The following is a 19,808-nucleotide window of genomic DNA, read 5'->3' as shown; positions in this document are numbered from 1 at the left end:
TCAAACACAAGGCCCGCGGGCCAAATCCAGCCCGCCAGGCCTTGCAATGTGGCCCGCACGGCGCTGTCATCACTGCACTCCGCTGTCAGTTTATGACATTGTCAGTTTATGACTGTTCAGTAAACCATTCGGCCCGCGATTTAGGCTGGATTTTAGATTTTGGCCCCGTCTCTGATTGAGTTCGACACCCCTAACCTGGGAGGAGATGGAAGGGCCATTCCCCATCAGGTCTGTGAGCAGGGCCCACCTCCTCCGGCAGTCACTGTGGTAAGATCCTCTAGCCCAGCCCCGCCCTGTCTCTACCTTGGGTGTCCGGATGGTCTCCTCTGAGGGGTCCTCCTGCTTCTTCACGACAGTCCCGTTCGCCTTCACTTTCCTATTCGGTTAACACACAACAAGAGCACAGAAGACCAAGTAAGTGCCAATACTCCAGCAGTCCACGCCTTTTGGTAAAAAGAAAGCCAGTGTTCTTAGCTGTTTCTTCTCTTTGTGTGTCATCTTACTTTAACTCCAGTGCCCAGGAAGCCAGCCAGCAGTGTGAACGGCCCTGAAAAGCCACGGCGGTGAGCAAGTTAGGTTCGTTTTCCTCTTGTGGGAGGCTCATCCCCTTCACCTGGGCAGGGCTCGATGCCTGGCATTCACAGGTGTAAACGGGGTGGGGTGGGGGGAGTGTGAGGTGGGGGGGGGTGAGTGGATGGGGTGAAGGGTGGCAGGAAGAAGAATGTCATAGGCTAAGGCAGTGGTCGGCAAACTCATTTGTCCACAGAGCCAAATATCAACAGGACAACGAGTGGAATTTCTTTTGAGAGACACATTTTTTAAACTTAAACTTCTTCTAACGCCACTTCCTCAAAATAGGCTCGCCCAGACCGTGGTATTTTGTGGAAGAGCCACACTCAAAGGGCCAAAGAGCAGCATGTGGCTCGCGAGCCGCAGTTTGCCGACCACGGTCATAGGCTAAGGCCAGCTGGTGGAAGGCAGCGGAGAGCCTCCATGGACGGGAGGGAGTACCAGTGTGATGAGCACAGAGACTGAGAGACTGGGAAGGGTGGGGAGGAGTCACACCTCCCAGGCCCTGAGGGTAGGGTAAGGACTTTGCTTTTTATCTTGGGAACAAACGGAAGGCACTGAGGGCTTAAAGTCAGGGAGGGAGCAAAAGGGTGAGGTCTGCCTTTTGTGGAGTGCCCAGGATTAGCACGGGTTGGGTTCCTTATCACATCTAATTCCCTCTTCCTTCTTTCTCCGAGCCTCACACGCTGCTTGCAGTCCCACCGTCCAGACCTGCATGACCGGGGCTCTCAGGCCTGGCTGCATATTAGAACTCCTCACGGAGCTTCAAAAAAGACGATTCCCAGGACCTAACCTCAGACATTAAAACCAGGCCTCCTGCCGCTCAGGCTTTTTTAAGGCTTCTTGGCTGATTCTCATACGCAGCCAGGGTTGAGAATCACGGATCTTCTCGGAAGTGTTGGAAGGGCGGCTCTTTAGTGGCCGAAGAGATGTGGCAGGTAGAGCCAGTGACCCCAGGGCAGCTCCGAGTGTCTGAGGAACCAGCCCTTGGCCTCCATCCCCTGGATCTCTGATTAGTCCACAGCTCCACTTCAGCTGCAGGGAAGGAAGGAATCTGGTGTGGAGGGCCCTGGAAGTCTCTCCTGGAAGCCCCTTTAGGGACAATCGGTTTTTCAGTTTGTTATCAAAAGCCCACGCTGCGTTGGGAAGAGACAATTCAGTTTCTGCTAATTTGTTTGACATTCTCCCCTCACCGGAGGGCTTTTTATCCATCATGTTTCTCACTTGGTAACTTAGTGTTTGTAGCTATGAGATAGTCAAACATAGAAAAGCTGGATCAGCTGAAGCCGGTTTGGCTCAGTGGATAGAGCGTCGGTCCGTGGACTGAAAGGTCCCAGGTTCGATTCCGGTCAAGGGCATGTACATTGGTTGCGGGCACATCCCCGGTAGGGGGTGTGCAAAAGGCAGCTGGTCGATGTTTCTCTCTCATCGACGTTTCTAGCTCTTTATCTCTCTCCCTTCCTCTCTGTAAAAAATCAATAAAATATATTTTAAAAAAAAAAGAAAAAAGAAAAGCTGGATCAGTTAAGTAATTTTCTTTCTTCTGCACTTCTATTCATGGAGACAAAGCAGATTTGGCCTAATGCTGTAAAAAATTCATGCCTGGATACATGGAAAGGTTTAAAAAAAAATATATTGCAGGAACAACCTGACTCAGTCATACTACAATGCTAAGGTAGAAGACTAGAAAGAAGCTAAATTAAAAAAAATATTCTTGTTTATACTAGTAAATCCTTTTAATCTAACAGGAAATTGGGTTAAAAAGGAGAAATAAGCATCCCCCTTTGGAAGAATTTTGAAGCCAAGAGGATAAACCTTGAATCTTAACAATAGGCTACAAGCCTTCTGTGGCAAGAAATAGTCTCCTCGTTTCACAGATGGGAAGATGGAGGAGAGTCAGGGATTTGGAAATAATATGTTGGTGAGTCCCTGTTAGAAGAAGAAATTGTCTTGCCCTGGCTGGTGTGGCTCAGTTGGTGGAGTGTTGTCTCATGCACCAAAAGGTCGCCAGTTTGCTTCTTGGCCAGGAAATTCAAATCCCACCTCTGCTCTGCTGGCCAAGTCATTTGCTGCTCTTCGTCTGCTCACCCAGCTCAGGAACATCCACTCAGAGTGTGTTGTGTGCCAGGCACTGTGCTAGGCACCGGGGGTACCAAACTGAAAGACCGATCTGTAGGAAGCTCACTGCCTTAGGGATCTCAGCCGCTGCACTGCAGGGTACCACGTTGTGACAGATCATGGCAGATTTCTGCAGCACCTCAGAGGCGAGGCTAAATTGGGCCGGAGAAGGCTTGTCACCAGTGGAGCAGGCGCTCAGTCCTGCCGAGAAGGGCAGGCAGGGCAGCTCCTGCGGAGGAGCTGCGGCTGCTGTGGGGGTGGTTTGATGTGTCTGCAGGGCATGGACAGTGGGGCTCAGACACGAGCCAGATCTTAGGTGGTGCAGTTTAGAGTTTTAAAAGAAACCCTGCATTTGTTATATTTTTCTATTTATAAAAGAAATACACCTTTGATGCTGGGATTTAATGGGAAGGCAAACGGGGACGTGGTGAGGATTCTCAAGCAAAGCAGGGCTATGACTAAGCTGAATTTAAAGGGCGCACTGGCAGCAGCATGGTATTGCAGGGCTGGGGAGGGGGCAGGCTGGGTGGGATGGAAACAAAGCCTTTGTGAACACAAACTGCCGCACTGAACCCAGAAAGCCAGCTGGGGTGTGGACCTGGGAGTCCCTCTGCCTGGGCTGAAGGCCTGACTCCCACCTGCACTTCTTGCCTCACAGAACACGCACGTTATTTAACCTCTGAGCCTTAGTTTCTTCACACGACAGGGCTGGGCCAGGTGACCGTAAGCTCTCACCTGTCCTTGGAGAAACTTACACCTGCTGCCTACCCTCAGGCATACCACCCCATCTGAGCATGGTACTTCTAGGCCCATAGCAGGCTTTTGTAAGGAACTGTGGGAAGGATGCAGGAGCATGGGGTGCAGGAGTCAGACATGGGGCTCCGGTGGACTGGGAGCCAGCTTTGTGGCATGTTGTTGAACTCAGCCTTTCCATCTGTGAAATGGGAGTGGTGCTAAATATTGTACAGATTTCTTAAAAGGCTTAAGCAGGAAAATACATTAGGAAATTCTGTGTAACCCTATATAGCAATGCATTTAAAAGACTAATTTCAATACTTTAAAAAATATATATTTTATTGATTTTTCTTACAGAGAGGAAGGGAGAGAGAGAGAGCTAGAAACGTCGATGAGAGAGAAACATTGACCAGCTGCCTCTTACACACCCTCTACCGGGGATATGCCCGCAACCAAGGTACATGCCCTTGACCGGAATCGAACCTGGGACCTTTCAGTCCACAGACCGACGCTCTACCGCTGAGACAAACCGGTTTCGGCAATTTCAATACCTTCTTAATGATGGGAGAAAATCAATATCTCATTTGAAAATTTCAACTTCAAGATAGTACAACGTTTTATGGGTATTAAAAAGAACCCATGCTTTTTCTGTAAAAAAGGAAACTGGTTTATGAACAATTAGAAGGCATCTTGTGAATAAGATGAAAATGTATTGCCCAGCTGGTGCGGCTCAGTGATTGAGCATCAACCTATGAACCAGGAGGTCACGGTTCGATTCCCAGTCAGGGTGTGCTGGAGGCAGCTGATCAATGGTTCTGTCTCATCATTGATGTTTCTGTCTCTCTCCTTCTCCCTTCCTCTCTGAAATCAAAACAAATATATTTTTAAAAGATTAAAATGTGTTAAATCCCACCTCCTCTCCCAGGTTCTGACGCCAGAACAAAGGGATATAATTAAATTCCTATACAATTCACATGTTAAAGCCCATTGCATTTGGAGATAGCGTTGTTAAAGTGGTAAAATGAGATAATCAGAGTGGCCCCAACTCACCGTGAGTTAAGGACACTGACAACCCCAAAGGGAAGGTACATCGAGAAGAAGGCTGTCTATAAACCAATGAGAGGCCTCAGAATAAATCAGACCTGCTAACACCTTGATCTTGGACTTCCAGCTTCCAGAATTGTGAGAAAATAAATTTCTGTTGTTTAAGCTGCTCAGTCTATGGCACGTTGTTATAGTAGCCTTACCAAACTATAATAAATACTAAATCAAGGCAATATTTTAAATGCTTGTAGCAAATATCTTTTGTTGCCCAAAATCATCCTCTCTTATTCAGATTTTAAAGATCCAGTTTTCCTTTTTGAGACACTTCTCCCCTCCCCACCCCTCGTCCCTGTGGTTCCAGGCTGGGCCAATCAATGTATTCCATTCACCTGGCCATGTTGATTCATTTGGGCATGGACATGTGACCCAAGTCAGGTTAATGAGACTCATTTCTAGAATGATCTAGAAAAGAGAAGCTGGTGGCCACCTTGCCACTGCAGGGAAGAGCCTATCTAAAGAAACAGGGAAGCAGAGCCTAGCCATGCAGAGAAGATATTTGGGGCAAATACACGATTCTGAATCAAAGCCCCACCTTGCAGAGTTGAGATGGGAGTTGACCAGAGAAGATGCAACATGAGAACCCTGGATCAGCTGAGGTAAGACTCTGCAAAGTCTCTGACAGCCTATAGCACTGGCTAAAAGCCACAACATGTGTATTTGGTTTCTGTCTTTCCTAGTCACTTCTTATCAAAGGGCGGGGATTTTGTCCTCTCTAGAGGGTAGCATGAAGGACCTGAGACCCTTCCATCCCAAGCCTTGCTTGGTTCCTGATGACTTTCTTTTATTCCATGGTCATTTATTTCCAGTTCATCGAGCTCTGAGGTGGGCAAGAATGGGTAGGAAGAAGACCCTAAGCCAGAGGGCTGTGGGATGAAAAGGGGATCAATGTATGGGGCATGTATTGGCCACCTCCCATGTGCCAGGCATGGTGTTAAATTGGGCAGAAAGGAGTATTGCAAAGGGGGGCAGATGACATCTTTATAACAGGCAATCAGTACTTTAAACTAGGCGTGAAGCTGAGCTTGAGAGAATAGGAAACAAGATGAGACATCCGGAATAGGATTTGCAGTTGACTTCTAAATAGCTAACCCAAGAACTAGTCTTCTCTACAGTAGGGATATCGGGTCTACCAAGTTGCAGTGGTAAAATGGTAACAGTTACTTGAACTGCTATTAAGATAAAGTGAATTATATTTGCCTGTTTTATTATGAGGCGGTTCAAGTTCAAGGTTATCCTTCCTCCTCTCTGTTCCCTGTCCCCCACCATCCCAACCAGACTCCCAACTGATTTGTCCCTGGCGGCTGGCTGCGATTACTGTCCTAATTTGTTCTTTCTTCATCTGCTACAAACTGCCTATTTTCTGTCCCTTCTGATAAAGCAGGAACTCTGAGGGACTTCTGAAGCTGTTTTGTTCCATGCAGAAGTGTATTAACCGGAACGCCTGTGTGTGTGTCTACAAAACCCCTCGTCCTCTCAGTGTGAGATCACCTTCAGGAACGGTGTCATGTCGATGTGCAGCTTGCGCGTGTAAAATTCCTTTCTGTTTGAACGGATCAGCCCTTTATTTATACAACTTTGAGGCTCTCCTGCCTTCTGAGCTGCTGCCTCCGAGGTCTGCGGGGCGGCCTGTGAAGAGAAGCAGAAAGCCCACCTTTCAGAGGAATGATACGCAGGGCGACCAGAGTGAGTCTAAATCCCCAAATATTTATAGAAAGTGATTTTTCATCGTTGGAGCACTAATAGTAACACCTATTTTTACCAGGGCAGACACAGGGGACCACATGTACACAGAATAACCCGAGGCTGGTTATTAACTCATACCCGGCGCTGGTGCAACGGGAAAGTGGAGGAAGGCACCTGACTGTGTTCCAGGGTTGTCATCACTTTACTTAATCCTCACAACAGCCCTGTGAGGCAGACACTCTGATTCCCATTTCACAGATGAGGAACCAGAGGCTCCAGGAGGTTAAGTAACTTGCCCAAAGCCACACAGCTGAAATCCCCATCTTCCCAAGACTCCTTTCTTAATGAGATGGTTTTGATACTTTTTTTTTTTTAATATATTTTTATTTATCTCAGAGAGGTACAGAGAGGGAGAGAGAGAGAAACATCGATGATGAGAGAGAATCATTGATTGGTTGCCTCCTGCACGCCCCACGCTGGAGATCGAGCCCACTACCGAGGCATGTATCCTTGACCAGAATTGAACCTTGGACCCTTCAGTCCGCAGGCTGATGCTCTACCTAATGAGCCAAACCTGCTAGGGCTGGTGCTGATACTTCTATATTAAATCTGTCTTGCAGCAAATAGAGTTATAGCAAGGTTCTGGTTTATTTCCAAATGTAAAACATGTTTGCCATGTTAGGAAGAGTCATTTGAACAAATCGAGCAGAGAGGGAAGGAAGAACTGGCTAGAGGAGTCTGGGAGGTCTTGGGGCCATGCCTTCTCCTGTGACCACACGTGCAAATGGTACCCTGCTTCCATGCACACCCAGTTGGATCTGAAATTGCTTTCCAGCCCACGCCTTTCCAGCATCATGGGTGATCGTTCTGAGATGCGAACCAGTGTTCCTCCTCTGCTCAAGACCTTCAAAGGCCTTTGCCCTCAGGATGAAGGCCAACCGGCTACAAAGGTTCACAAGACCCTTCCTGCCTCATTTAGTCATTCAACTAATATTTACTGAGCGACTTTCCTCTGCCCGGCAGAGCAGATACAGCAGCGCAAGAAGCAGACAGAAGGCTCCACCCTCTGACGCTGCACATGCATTCCACGGAGAGGGAGGAGATTATGAGCAAGTAGGCCATACGTTATGTCTGAGGTGCCTCGTGATATAAAGAAAAATAAAGCGAAGAGGGGAGAGAGGAGTGTTGGAATGGAGTGGAGGCTGCAGTGTTAAGCAGGGTTGCCAGGGAAGGTCCCACAAGAAAGCCATGCCGGAGCTCCACAGAGGGTGAAGGAAGGGTCTGTGGGCCTCTCTGACGGGAGTGCTCACCTCTCTGCGGAAACAGCGAGTTCAAAGGCTCCTCTCAATGCTGACCGTTCAGTTCCTGGACCAGGCCAGCAAGCACGCCCTGCCTTCTCCTGGGAACATACTCCTCCCTCCCTTCCAGTTCCTTCTCATCCTTCTGGTCTGGCTCATCTGTGCTGCCCATGACATCTCAGGGCACTGAGCACTTCCGCCAGTGTCTGACCAGGGCTGGGAACTGAGGCTGCAACCGAGGCACGTGCTCTTGACCGGAATCAAACCCGAGACCCTTCATTTCGCAGGCAGACGCTCTAACCAGCCAGGGCCACTTGGTACATATTTGCTGAACGAAAGAATAACTTTCGCATTGGGGACAAGCTACATGCTATGGCCCAGCTCAGTTCAAATGCGAAGGGCCAGTGAAGACCCCTTTACAGGAAGGGTGTGTCCACCTCCAGAGGCCTGTCCTCCTGTGGCTCTGGCCCTTCATCCCCAGGAGGAAAGTGCTTTTCCAGGGCTGATTTCTGGGGCTGCATACATCAGTGTCATGAGATCACCCTGGGCGTGGATTTGATCATTTCCATATTTTCTAGGAGACTCGCTCTCAGAAGTCTGTTTCTCTGGGCTGTCAGTAACATCCCCTCCCATACCATGTATATTACTTTTAAGTCTTAACGATGAATTAACAGCCATCATTCCAATGAACATCCACACCCTTTTCCTTTGTTTTGAAATATGGCTAGAGTTAAAGAGTTTTCCGGACAAACACATATCCACTTTTTGTTGTTGTTGACATCTCAGCCATATATCTGATTAGCTTCTCTGGGTGAGATAGCCCTTCCCTTGTTTCTAGATCAAATGATCGCATTTTGTCCAAGTTAGAATCAGCAAAGCATTTCAAGCTCTCTAGCTTCCAAAATCACTCATGAATCACTGGGTGGAATAATAGAAACCTGACAATATTGATTTAAGGGAAATTACTCCACTATCTCCAAGAGACAACTCTGTGTTGGGCTGGAGGACAAACAGCATAGCCAAGACCAGTCCCAACGGCTGAAATTACTGTAACTCCTCATGTGGGGTTCAGATTGAAGAGTGGGGAGTTGGGAGGCTTTGAGAAAGTCCCTTCAAAGCACTTGGCCTATAAATCTTTTGATAAAACAATTCTCTTGACTCCATGGCTCATCTCTCTAACATCTAGGGGCCATCAATTCCAGCTTAATGGAATGTTTTCAGAGAAGGCTCTGTCGTCACTGGAATGTGAAGTACTGTTTGCTTATTATGTTCAGGAGTTCTAACCAGTAAATGATAGTGAAAGGGGGTTTGGGAGATGAACTATAGAGAGAGGATTCTGAGAGGTAGTGAGAAGAGGGAAAAAAAAGTCAGAAAATTGGAACCAGGAAAGAAAGCTATGCTTTGGGGCTGTTTATTTTTAAGAAATATATTTTTATTGATTTCAGAGAGAAAGGGAGAGGAGGCAGAGAGATGGAAACATCAATGATGAGAGGGAATCACTGATCTGCTGCCGCCTGCACACCCCACACTGGAGACTGAGCCCACAACATGGGCATGTGCCCTGACCGGGAAATGAACTGTGACCTCCTGGTTCATAGGTCGATGCTCAACCACCGAGGGATGGTTTTTCATTGATTCATTAAATTGATATTTACTGAGTGATAGTGTATGTGTCAGACAAACACACACATGAATAAGCAAGATTTTAGGGAGTGATAAATCTAAGGAGACAATGAAATGATGACAGGATGGAGGTTGGTGGAGTAGGGGTGGGACTTGCCTTTGGGTGACCAGGAAAGACCTCTCTGAGGAGGCGACCTTTGAGCAGAGAGCTGGGTGACAGTTAGGAGCCATTCCTGGAAGGGTCTATCCTTAGCACTCTGTGTATCTGATTATTCAGAGGCAGAACCAAGCAGGGGTTCTTTGAAAAGGAAAGTAGAATTTCTGATGTCTGCCTGTTCCATCCCAGCCTCCCGGGCCCCCTCCCTGACCATGCGAGGCACCCCTTTGTTTTCTGAGCCATCATAATGGACACTTGCAGCTCTCTGGCTATTTTGAGAGCAAAGACTGCAGAATAAGTAGTGAATAGAAGACAAGGTCTCGGAAGATGCAGAAGGGAGAAGGCAACACAAAGTTAGGCCGAAGGGTGAAGATGGGGGAAGTAGGAGACATCAGAGACGCCTGGAGCTTTTTTTGTTTCTTCTAGAATCTATGTGCTTGCTGTAGTGGGGGCGATCACAACACGGAGGGAAGGGTGAAATGTGGAGCAGAAAGTCAAAACCCCTTCCTTCACCTGCACATACTTTAGTATTTTTATGTCCTGCTAAAAACACCTGGAAGCCGTTCCCTTCAGTAAATGAAACAATAAAGATTAATGAGCTAATGGGGTAGAGCTGATTTGAATTGCACAGAAGGTGTTGCGTAAGTTCTTGGCATTTAAAACGTTATCTGACATTTAAAGGGAGAGGACTGCTAATGAATTCAAGATCTAACACTCCGAGAGACTGAGCTGTGGAAAACCCAGGATTATTATCTTGCTGTAAACATGTGACTCAGTGGAAAGCCAGAACAAAAGGGAGCCATCAGCTGTATACCCATATCCATATGCACACACACATATAGTGCAGCCAAACTTACAGAGGATGCCCTCAAATTAAATAAATATTTCCTTTCTTAATCTCGGATTATAATATCTGAGCTACGGACTCAAGGAGGAATGCTTCTCCCCAACCATTTTTCCTCCTCCTTCAACGTGTGTACTTTGTTTTATTTTTAAAATATATTTTATTGATTTTTTACAGAGAGGAAGAGAGAGGGATAGAGGGAAACATCGATGAGAGAGAACCATCAATCAGCTGCCTCTTGCACACCCCCTACTGGGGATGTGCCCGCAACCAAGGTACATACCCTTAATCAGAATCGAACCCTGGACCTTTCAGTCCGCAGGCCGACGCGCTATCCACTGAGCCAAACTGGTTTCAGCAACGTGTGTATTTTGAAGGGTCACGACTGTGGGCTGGCTCTACAGTCATTGGGATATCTTACCACACGGAGGAAAGGAGATGCTAAACTAAGGTAACTAAACTAAGGCTAAACTACGCTGAGGGACGCAGGACAAATTGTTAAAAACCCGGACGTCTGGTCACCTTATGCTAAACCCAACCAGCTAGCTGTCCACCCAGGGGCCCCACAGAGCCACCGAAGATACGGATGGTCTCTCCGGCCTTCCTCTCCCCTCGCTCCTTTCTAATTGGGGTTCCCCGTCTCTGAAGCGGCAGCTTAGTGGCTCCAAGAAGAGCTATTGTCTCTCATTAACGAGGCCGCAAACTCTCGCTGCTAACTGCCTCCCACGCAGCCAGCGCACAGCTTCGTTCTCCTGGGAGCAAGCTGCCAAGAGGCTCTGGGAACCTGTGGGCAAGCTGAGCTGGAGGAAGAAGCAGAAGGCGGAGGGCCTCGGGAGCCAAGATCTGAGATGTGCCGGGGCACACACCTCGTCATTATCTTCACGCATGGAGGGCAGGGCGGGGGGCCGCTGCCGAAAGCCTCATGTGGTCTCTCAGGTTGCCAGATGGAACCTCTGTGCACACAGGGCGCGTGGCCCCTCCTGGGAGCGAACAAAAGGAGCGGAGCCGGTCTCTCCTGAGGGCCCCTGGGCCCCCTGCTTGGCGGAGAGTCTGTCCCTCCACTTCCCCGGGTGGAGGGGGGAGGAGGGGACTGAATCCCAGTGGGGATGGATAGATCTGAGAGACTCAGTTATTGGGACTTGGTGGGGAAAGGGAGCTGGGACTCAGCTTCCCCTTGATGGGCGGTGGGGACCAAATCCTGGAAAGGGCCACTCCTGCCAGGAGCTGTGCAAGCGTCCCTGTGCTTGGCCTCCTCAGGCTGTTATTTCTTGCCCGTGGCAGCCTGTGGGCCTGTCAGTGGGCAGTAGGGTTGGGGTCACAAGTGGGGCCTGAGGGGGGCAGGGAACTCTTTGGGGGCTCAGCTGGGCTTCCTGGAAGGATCTGAGTGGACCAGTGGCTTCTTATATTCTATCCACTTGGAGGGGACCTCGCTTGTGCAAGGCCGGCCACCCTGGCCACGCCCAGGTCCTACTCGGGGACCTCATCTCTAGGTTTCCTGGGCCTCTCGGCATGGCTTCTTCATGAGGAGCAGAAGGGACTCCAAACCACAGGGTGGCCCCACTCAGCACCAGTCTGCTCGGTGGTTCCCGTGCCAGCCTCCTGGGCTCCTCATGCTCCTCTTGGCAACTTAGCAACATGCCATCCTGGCCTCCTTCTCACCCTCTCAGGCAATTTGGAGCTGGTGAAATGGGCTGAGGGACAGCGTTAGGGCAACTCCAGGAGATACAGTTTGCTTGGAAACCAGAGAAGTGCTTTCTTGTTCCTCCTTGTCATGAATGTTGGTCTCCATCCACTTTTGTACTTGAGTCTAAGCCTTAGACTCTAAGGAAGGAGATTTACATCGGAGTGTTCAGCACCTTAGCAGAAGAGCTAGCAAACATGAGGCCGGGAAGAGAAAGGCTGCAGCCTCCAGACGCAGCTTTTGTGAGGGGACTCACTGGGTAACTTTTGCCAAGTTGGTCAGCTTCCCGTGCCTCAGTTTCCCTACGTCACTGTCCTCCTTGGGGAGTTTTTGAATCATGAAACCCAGGACATTTTGATTCCAGGGCTTCCATGGTCTGGAAAGAAGTCTTATCTTCGAATTCTAATTGATATTGTTCTCAGTTTAATTAAGTGCTTTGTTGACACAACAGAATCATTGTTTATCTGGCTTAGCAGGAGCTGGAGGAGAAACAGTTTCAGCCAAAAGAGTGATCTCTCCTGCCCCAGGGGAGGTGGGAAGGAGCTTTTGCAGTGAGGGGGCGTCTGGCTGCGTTCAGGCTGGGACTTGGCCTGGTTTGGAGATGACTCATCCTCCACCCTCGTTTAGCCTGGGAGGTGGGGGGTGGGGGGTGGGGGGTGGGGGGTGGGGGGTGGGGGGTGGGGGGTGGGGGGTGGGGGTGGGGGGTGGGGGGTGGGGGTGGGGGTGGGGGGTGGGGGGTGGGGGGTGGGGGGTGGGGGTGGGGGTGGGGGGTGGGGGGTGGGGGGTGGGGGGTGGGAGGTGGGGGGTGGGAGGTAGGGGGTGGGGGTGGGGGGTGGGGGGTGGGAGGTAGGGGGTGGGGGTGGGGGGTGGGGGTGGGGGGTGGGGGGTGGGGGGTGGGAGGTGGGGGGTGGGGGTGGGGGGTGTGAGGTGGGGACGTGGGTGGGGGGTGGGGGTGGGGGGTGGTGGGTAAAGGGTGGGAAACCAGAGCAAGTCCCTAGCTCCTTCTAAGTCCCAACTTTACTTTAACCCCAATTTGTGGGCTTTCCTTGTTATGTTGGCTCTGGCGTGACTTTTTCCAATCTGACAACGGAGAGCTAGGGAATCTCAACTTGCAAACTGATCCCACTCTGAAAAGGTCATTTAGAATCAGTGGATTTTCACGAGAAAAAGGTAAGTTACCTGTGGTATTTGTATTCCCATACTGGCCCATAAAAGCTTATCTAAGCCATAATTTACTGGACAAGGAGTTGAACTAGCCCCGGTAATGCTGGGACTGAGGAGCTGGGAGGCAAGAAAGAAAGATGTCCTTTCCCTCTCTTTCCTGCCCCCTCCCTCCACTGGCGGGCTTCCCCCCTCGCCCCCCCCCCCCCCCCCAGTCCTCTGGCCTCTAACTTTTTCTCAGCAGCCCGTGCTGGGGGGCTGGGCCCTGCCAGATTCCCTGCCCCCCCCCCCCCCCCCCCCGGCCCTTAGGTGCTGAGCAGAAAATGATTAAAAGAAGGTTTACAGTGACATTTCAGAAACCCAGAGGAGTCTCAAAGAGGCAGAACTGCAAGCAGTGAAACAAAATTTCAGACTGTATGGGGGTAGGGCTTGGGGGAAACAGTTGGTGGGTTGGCTCAGAGTCCTGCCTTTCAAGCTTCTCTCTTTCCGTCTCCGAATCCTTGGATGGGACACAAGCTCCAAGCTCTGTTTTAGAATGGCTTTCAAGGCAGAGGGCGGGGGGTGGAGCAATAGTTACTGTTGTAATTTATTGGGATTTATTGGGATTGCTTAGTGACAAGCATTGTGCTAATCCTGCTCCATATGTTGTTTCATCTAATCCTTGTCATGACCCCATGAAGGAAATATTATCCTTTACAGATGAGGAAATGGAGCCTCAGTGCACTAAATAACCCGCCTGCCACCCGAGGGACAGACAGTGCAGAAGGAGCTGGGATCTCAGGGCAGCTCGATGGGGTTCCCAAACCAGTAGGCCTCTTGGTTAGCACAGGCCGCATGCTAAACTGGGCCATGCCTTCTCATCTGCAGAGATGGGGGTAATAACTATATCTGCCTCATAGGGATGCTGCAAAGTCTAAGGGAGACAATGCTAAACCCTTCGCATCGTTAACCTCAAACACGTTGGCTGTTATGACCACTTAAAAGTACCCTCTCAGGAAAACGGCGAGGCAACTGTTGAAGCTTATGACAGGTACATGGAGATTCATGACACTATTCTCTCTACTTGTGCATATGCTTCAAATTTTCCGAAATAAAAATACAAAAGAAAAGGAAATAGCTAGGCACATATTATGCGTCTGGTTGGAACCAGCAGCCAGCAAATCAATAAACAAAGACTTACTGGAATAATATAATAATATAATAGTCTAATAGCAAATCAATAAACAAAGACTTACTGGAATAATATAATATAAAAACTCAACAAATGAAAGCCTTGATTTTGTCATTAGAAACAAATTCCTCTCTGTAAATTATCCTTAAATTGTCAATGAGATTTTTGGGTTGACAAAGTAATCCTGTGGTGGAACCAAAAGATGAAGTTTGCTTAGATCTTCAAAAATCCTTTGCAAAGTTTTGCAACGAAAGCTGTTTAGGTAACCAGGGAGAGAGAGAAAGGGGGAAGGAGCATGGCACTTGGGGAAATGCTGTCCCAGGCCTTTATTTTTTTATTTTATTATTTTAAAAATATATTTTCTTGATTTTTTACAGAGAGGAAGGGACAGGGATAGAGAGTTGAAATATCGATGAGAGAGAATCATCGATCAGCTGCCTCTTGCACACCCCCTACTGGGGATGTGCCTGCAGCCAAGGTACACGCCCTTGACTGGAATCAAACCTGGGACCCTTCAGTCCGCAGGCCGACACTCTATCCACAGAGCCAAAAACGGTTTTGGCTGTCCCAAGCCTGTAGAAATGAGGAACACACGGTGGGAAATACAGCATACTTCTCTAGATGGGGAAATGCAGACCGTTAATTCTCCTACAGACCAGCCCAATCTTACCTATCAGCCTCAATCCGCACGCAACCCAAAGCTTTCCCAGAGGGTGAGATACCAAATGTGGCAACCAACAGAAGGAAGCATCTGGCGAGTGTGGGATTGTTAGGGAAATGTCATCTGAACTCCCAAATCATTATCACTGGAAATAAGACAAGCACAATCTCCAAATCCAATTTAGAAGGTTAGGGGCTTTTTCTACCCGGGACATGGACCTTCTGGTCAACAGAAGATTTATCTATCCCACCCCATGGCTACCCTGTGCCAGGAACTGTGCTAAACGCTAAACACGTGGGATACAAAGGTGAGTAGGCAATTTAGAAAGAAAGTCTGTCTTTACAGAAAGTATAGCCTGTGCTTTTAGACATCAGTCAAAAAGTTCAACAGAAGGTAGGGTATCAGAAGGACACTGAAAAGGCTATCTTTGTACCTTTGTACAAAAACTTAGTGTGTCTACAGGTGTGTGTGTGTGTGTGTGTGTGTGTGTGTGTGTGTGTGTGTGTGTGTTTTCTTTGTCTTGCAAGAGGAAGGCTGAAAGGCGATATGAACACCATCTGTGAAGCCACCGAGGAAACAGATGGGGTAAACATAGGTTTATTCAGCCTAAATCCCAGTGCACTAGAATTACAGGCCGCTCTTTGAAAGCCTAAAGAGGTAAATTTAGACCACATAAGATCAAATATGAATTTCCACTGTTGTAAACTCATGGAACCTGAGGTCAAGAGGTAATCTGGATGGAAATAGAAGTGGCTTTGTGGAATGGGGAAAAGGGGCTCGAGTCCAGTGCCACAGGATTTTTAGGACACTACCAGAGTTCTAATCCCTACAAAGCAACAAAACCGAACCCAAGAGAAAGCCTGTGAGAAAGGATGCTTGCTCTCTCTAACAGACAGAAAACGGACTCTGAAATCTGGCGAGGTTTCTTAATTTCAACAAAGAGACACAGCAGTTCCTGGGTAAGCTAACTAGGTTTGGGCTTGTTCTCTGATACTCTTCACTGACAACCTCTCTGACCTGACAGCTCTATAAGCCAGGGGGCTCTGGGCCCCTCCCGCCCCAGGGTTACATAGAGCGACCTGGACGGAAAGAGAGTTTTATACTTTGAGATGCAAACTTTTCAGAAAAAAGAGGCAAGTTCATTGTTCCCAAGGCCTAGGATCAGAGGCATAAAACGCTGAAAGGGATTGAGATCCTTAAAAGGAGAATTCTGATAGCCCTATCCAACAATCTAATAAAACCTAATGAGTGTTAATTAACTAACAGAAGTTAAAAAATAATGGCACTGTGGTGTTGACCCTTATTTAGTTTTCTGTGACCCCTCGGTCACGTTAAGCCAGACTTAAAACCTGGTGTCCTCATGATCTATTTTTCCTTCCTTACAGGGAAGATTTTGAAAAAAATGAAAAACAGGCAGACTAAAACAAAAACAAAAACAAAAAAAACTCAACCCAAACACATCCCTAATTTCAAATTAGCATGACTGCACTTTTTCGGATGAGTTATATGCAAGTCTTTTCCTTATAGATTCATTTAAAAAATACATATTTTTATTGATTTCAGAGAGAAAGCGGGAGGGAGGGAGGGAGGGAGAGAGAGAGAGAGAGAGAGAGAGAGAGAGAGAGAGAGAGAGAGAGAGAGAGAAACATCAGTGATGACAGGGCATCATTGATTGGCTGCCTCCTGCACTCCCCGTACTGAGGATCAAGCTCGCAACCCGGGCATGTGCCCTGACCAGGAATCAAACAGCGACCTCCTGGTTCATGGGTTTATGCTCAGCCACTGAGCCACACTGGCCAGGATATACATACATTTTTAAAAACATATTGCAGCAGTCATGGTTGATATCACTTTGACTTCCATTTTAAAAATCAAATTGGTAGTGCTCAGCTGGCTCCAGGGGACATTTGGCGAGGCCTGGAGACATCCTTCGACGGTCGCCACTGGGAGTGTGTTACGGGCACTTAGTGAGCAGAGGCAAGGGATGCTGCTCCATAACCTACAGCGTACAGGAAACCCAAGCAGCAAAGACCGTCTGGCCCCACATGCCCGTGGTGCTGAGGTTAAGAAACCCTGTATCATACCATTGGCATTAAATCACAATTTCTAGTTGGAACAAGCATCGTTTTAATGGCTGAGTTAAGCCCCTCACTAAGAGGGGAATCCGAGGTGGGCTTGTTTCCATTTTTCTCTGTTATAGATCAGCGTTTTTCAACCGCTGTTCCGCGGCACACTAGTGTGCCGCGAGATGTTGCCTGGTGTGCCGTAGGTGCAGACAAGACAAGAATTTTATAATTTTTCACTATTTTGTTTACTTAATATTTCATAATAAAGTAATTATAAAATACTTTCTTTGTGTTTATTTGATTCCTATTCAAGAGAATTACTTTATATATAGTCAATATAGGCACAGAGTTAAATTTTTTAACATTTTCTAATGGTGGTGTGCCTCGTGATTTTTTTCATGAAACAAGTGTGCCTTTGCCCAAAAAAGGTTGAAAAACACTGTTATAGATAATGCTGCCATAGACATCTTCGATCACTTTTTTCCTGCTGATTTACTCCTTTAGGATAAGTTCCCAGAAATCAGAAACCCTGAATCAATGGCTAAAAATATTTTTCCAGCCGAAACCGGTTTGGCTCAGTGGATAGAGCGTCGGCCTGCAGACTGAAAGGTCCCGGGTTCGATTCTGGTCAAGGGCATGTACCTTGGTTGCGGCACATCCCCAGTAGGGGACGTGCAAGAGGCAGCTCTCATCTATGTTTCTAACTCTCTATTCCTCTCTCTTCCTCTCTATAAAAAAAAATCAATAAAATATATTATAAAAAAAAAAAAAATATTTTTCCAGGTTTTCACAAGTCATATTGCCATTTTGCTTTACACATGGATGGAAACAAATCACACCCCACCAGAAGGGTGCAGGTTTTACCCAAACCTTGGCAGTACCGGGCGTCCCGGGCGTCCCGTTGCCTTTTAAGAAAGCGAGAGGACACACACACATCTCAAATAGAGCTCTGAGCTCCAGGTTGCCTCAATTTGCATTTAAAGTGCCACTCAGGAGGAATATTTTTCCATACTTGCTCTCTATCACTGTTTCATTGTTTGCCTTTTGCTTATTTTCCCAGGTTCTCAATGTTTTCCTTTTATTTATTTATTTTTTAAATATATTTTATTGATTTTTTTTTTTTTTTTTTTTTTTTTTTTACAGAGAGGAAGGGAGAGGGATAGAGAGTTAGAAACATCGATCAGCTGGCTCCGGCATACTCCCCACTGGGGTTGTGCCTGCAACCAACGTACATGCCCCTGACCAGAATCGAACCTGGGACCTTTCAGTCAGCAGACCGACGCTCTACCACTGAGCCAAACCGGTTTTGGCTCAGTGTTTTCCTTTTAAAATTGAACAAGATCTTTACCGAGTATAGATAATAATGCTGTTTTAGTGAATGCAATTATTTTTAAACTTAAAAAGTTTTACTTTCACCCCCACTCCCTCCGGCATAGATATGTTAATGTTTCCTCCTAGACTTTTCATTTACAATTTTAATACTCTTGTTAGGGGCTGGTCACCTCACCCACTGCAGCCTCTGCACAGAGAGGCCCTGGGGAAGGCGGACTGGCTGGCGATTGATGTCAGCCACCAGGTAGGAACCGCGCTGGTCTCCGACCGTATCCCAGGCACGAAATTTCTCTTAATCAAATGAAAGGCCTTAGGAGGTGCCACAGGCAGGACAGGGAGTACATGTGAAGGAGACGATCCCATTCCGCGAGGAGCTTGCAGGACCCGCATTAAAAAAGGGCACCAGACCTTCAGGACCTCAGGACTGGCATTATTAACATGCAAAAAATGCCTTATAAATACTTGATTCTGTTCGCAGTGGGGAGGCCACTCATTTGAAAGAGGAAGTGGGAGCTTGGAGTTGAAACACGTCTGCTTGTCTCCTTTTCCTTTTTTCCTTGCTCTTTTCATCTCCACATTTCCCCTTGTAGTTTTCTGCCCCCGCCACTCCCTCAGACTGACCCCCCCCCCCCCCCCGCAACTCCTAGGGAGTGGTTGATGCCAGTTGCTCCTCTCATTTCTATTTATGGATGTCCCTCCGAGGCCCTGGTCGGTCGCCAGGTGTGGAGGGGTGTCTCAGGAGCTAGGCCCACGATTTGCCATCCTGTGTATTGGAGGCAGGAGCCCCAAATCCTCCTGCCCCCTTCCCAGCACAGACCCCACTTAGGAAACGCACAGCAGAGGCACTTAAATCCAGGCAGTACTGTCTGGCCAGTGTGGCTCAGGGGCTGAGCATCGGCCTACGAATCAGGAGGTCACGGTTCCGTTCCAGGTCAGGGCACATGCCCGGGTTGTGGGCTCATCCCTAACGTGGGGCGAGCAGGAGGCAGCTGATCGACAATTCTCTCATCCTTGATGTTTCTATCTCTTTCTCCCTCTCCCTTCCTCTCTGAAATCAATAAAAATATATTAAAAAAATAAAATAAATCCAGCCAGTAGGGGGCATCTGGAGGCAGCCTCCGGAACCTTATACATCCATAAACCCAGTCACGTCTCCGAGCACCCGCTGGCTTTCTCTCTCACCCACCCCCCAGGAGTTATCTCCCAGTCTGGGCCTGTGACTTCCCCCTACAGCGTGGGGAAGCCGAATTATCCCACCTTTGGGGTTTCTTCTCCCCTTGCAGCCAGCACCGCAATAAAAATGTAAAAGCATTTCATGTGACTGAGCTCCTAATATGGGAAGACCCCAGTGAAGGAGGGGGAGGGCGAGTCAGTGGGGAATTGGAGAGAGGGAAGGAAGGAAGAGCAGAAACTGCTGAGGCTGATAAAGATCAATTTTGTGTGATAGCCCAGCCGGCCTCAGCGTGGAAGGCGACAGCGAGCGGAATCCATCAAGGTACGTAACTGAAATCTGCTGGGCAGAAATTTGTTTCTAAATCCTTTCCAGATGCTTTATAGTAACTCGAAATTAGTCGTTTACACGGAGTAGGCTGAGGAAGTAGTTA

General features: G+C 48.1%; 1 protein-coding gene across 2 annotated transcripts in view; it reads right to left on the bottom strand.

The window, feature by feature from the left end:
• Window positions 1–19,808, bottom strand: part of KIAA2012 — a 96,019-nt gene that overhangs the window by 26,466 nt on the left and 49,745 nt on the right. For both annotated transcript variants that reach the window (XM_084893179.1, XM_084893180.1), the window contains 2 exons: window positions 6,016–6,153; window positions 304–376 (listed from right to left, as the gene is read on the bottom strand). In XM_084893179.1, the coding sequence (XP_084749305.1) occupies window positions 304–376; window positions 6,016–6,153 (211 nt within the window). The remainder of the gene's footprint in view (window positions 1–303; window positions 377–6,015; window positions 6,154–19,808) is intronic.

The sequence above is a fragment of the Pipistrellus hanaki genome (genome assembly GCF_964339955.1).
Source record: "Pipistrellus hanaki genome assembly, chromosome: 8".
NCBI lineage: Eukaryota > Metazoa > Chordata > Mammalia > Chiroptera > Vespertilionidae > Pipistrellus > Pipistrellus hanaki.
This window is presented reverse-complemented; position numbering and strand designations above follow the sequence as displayed.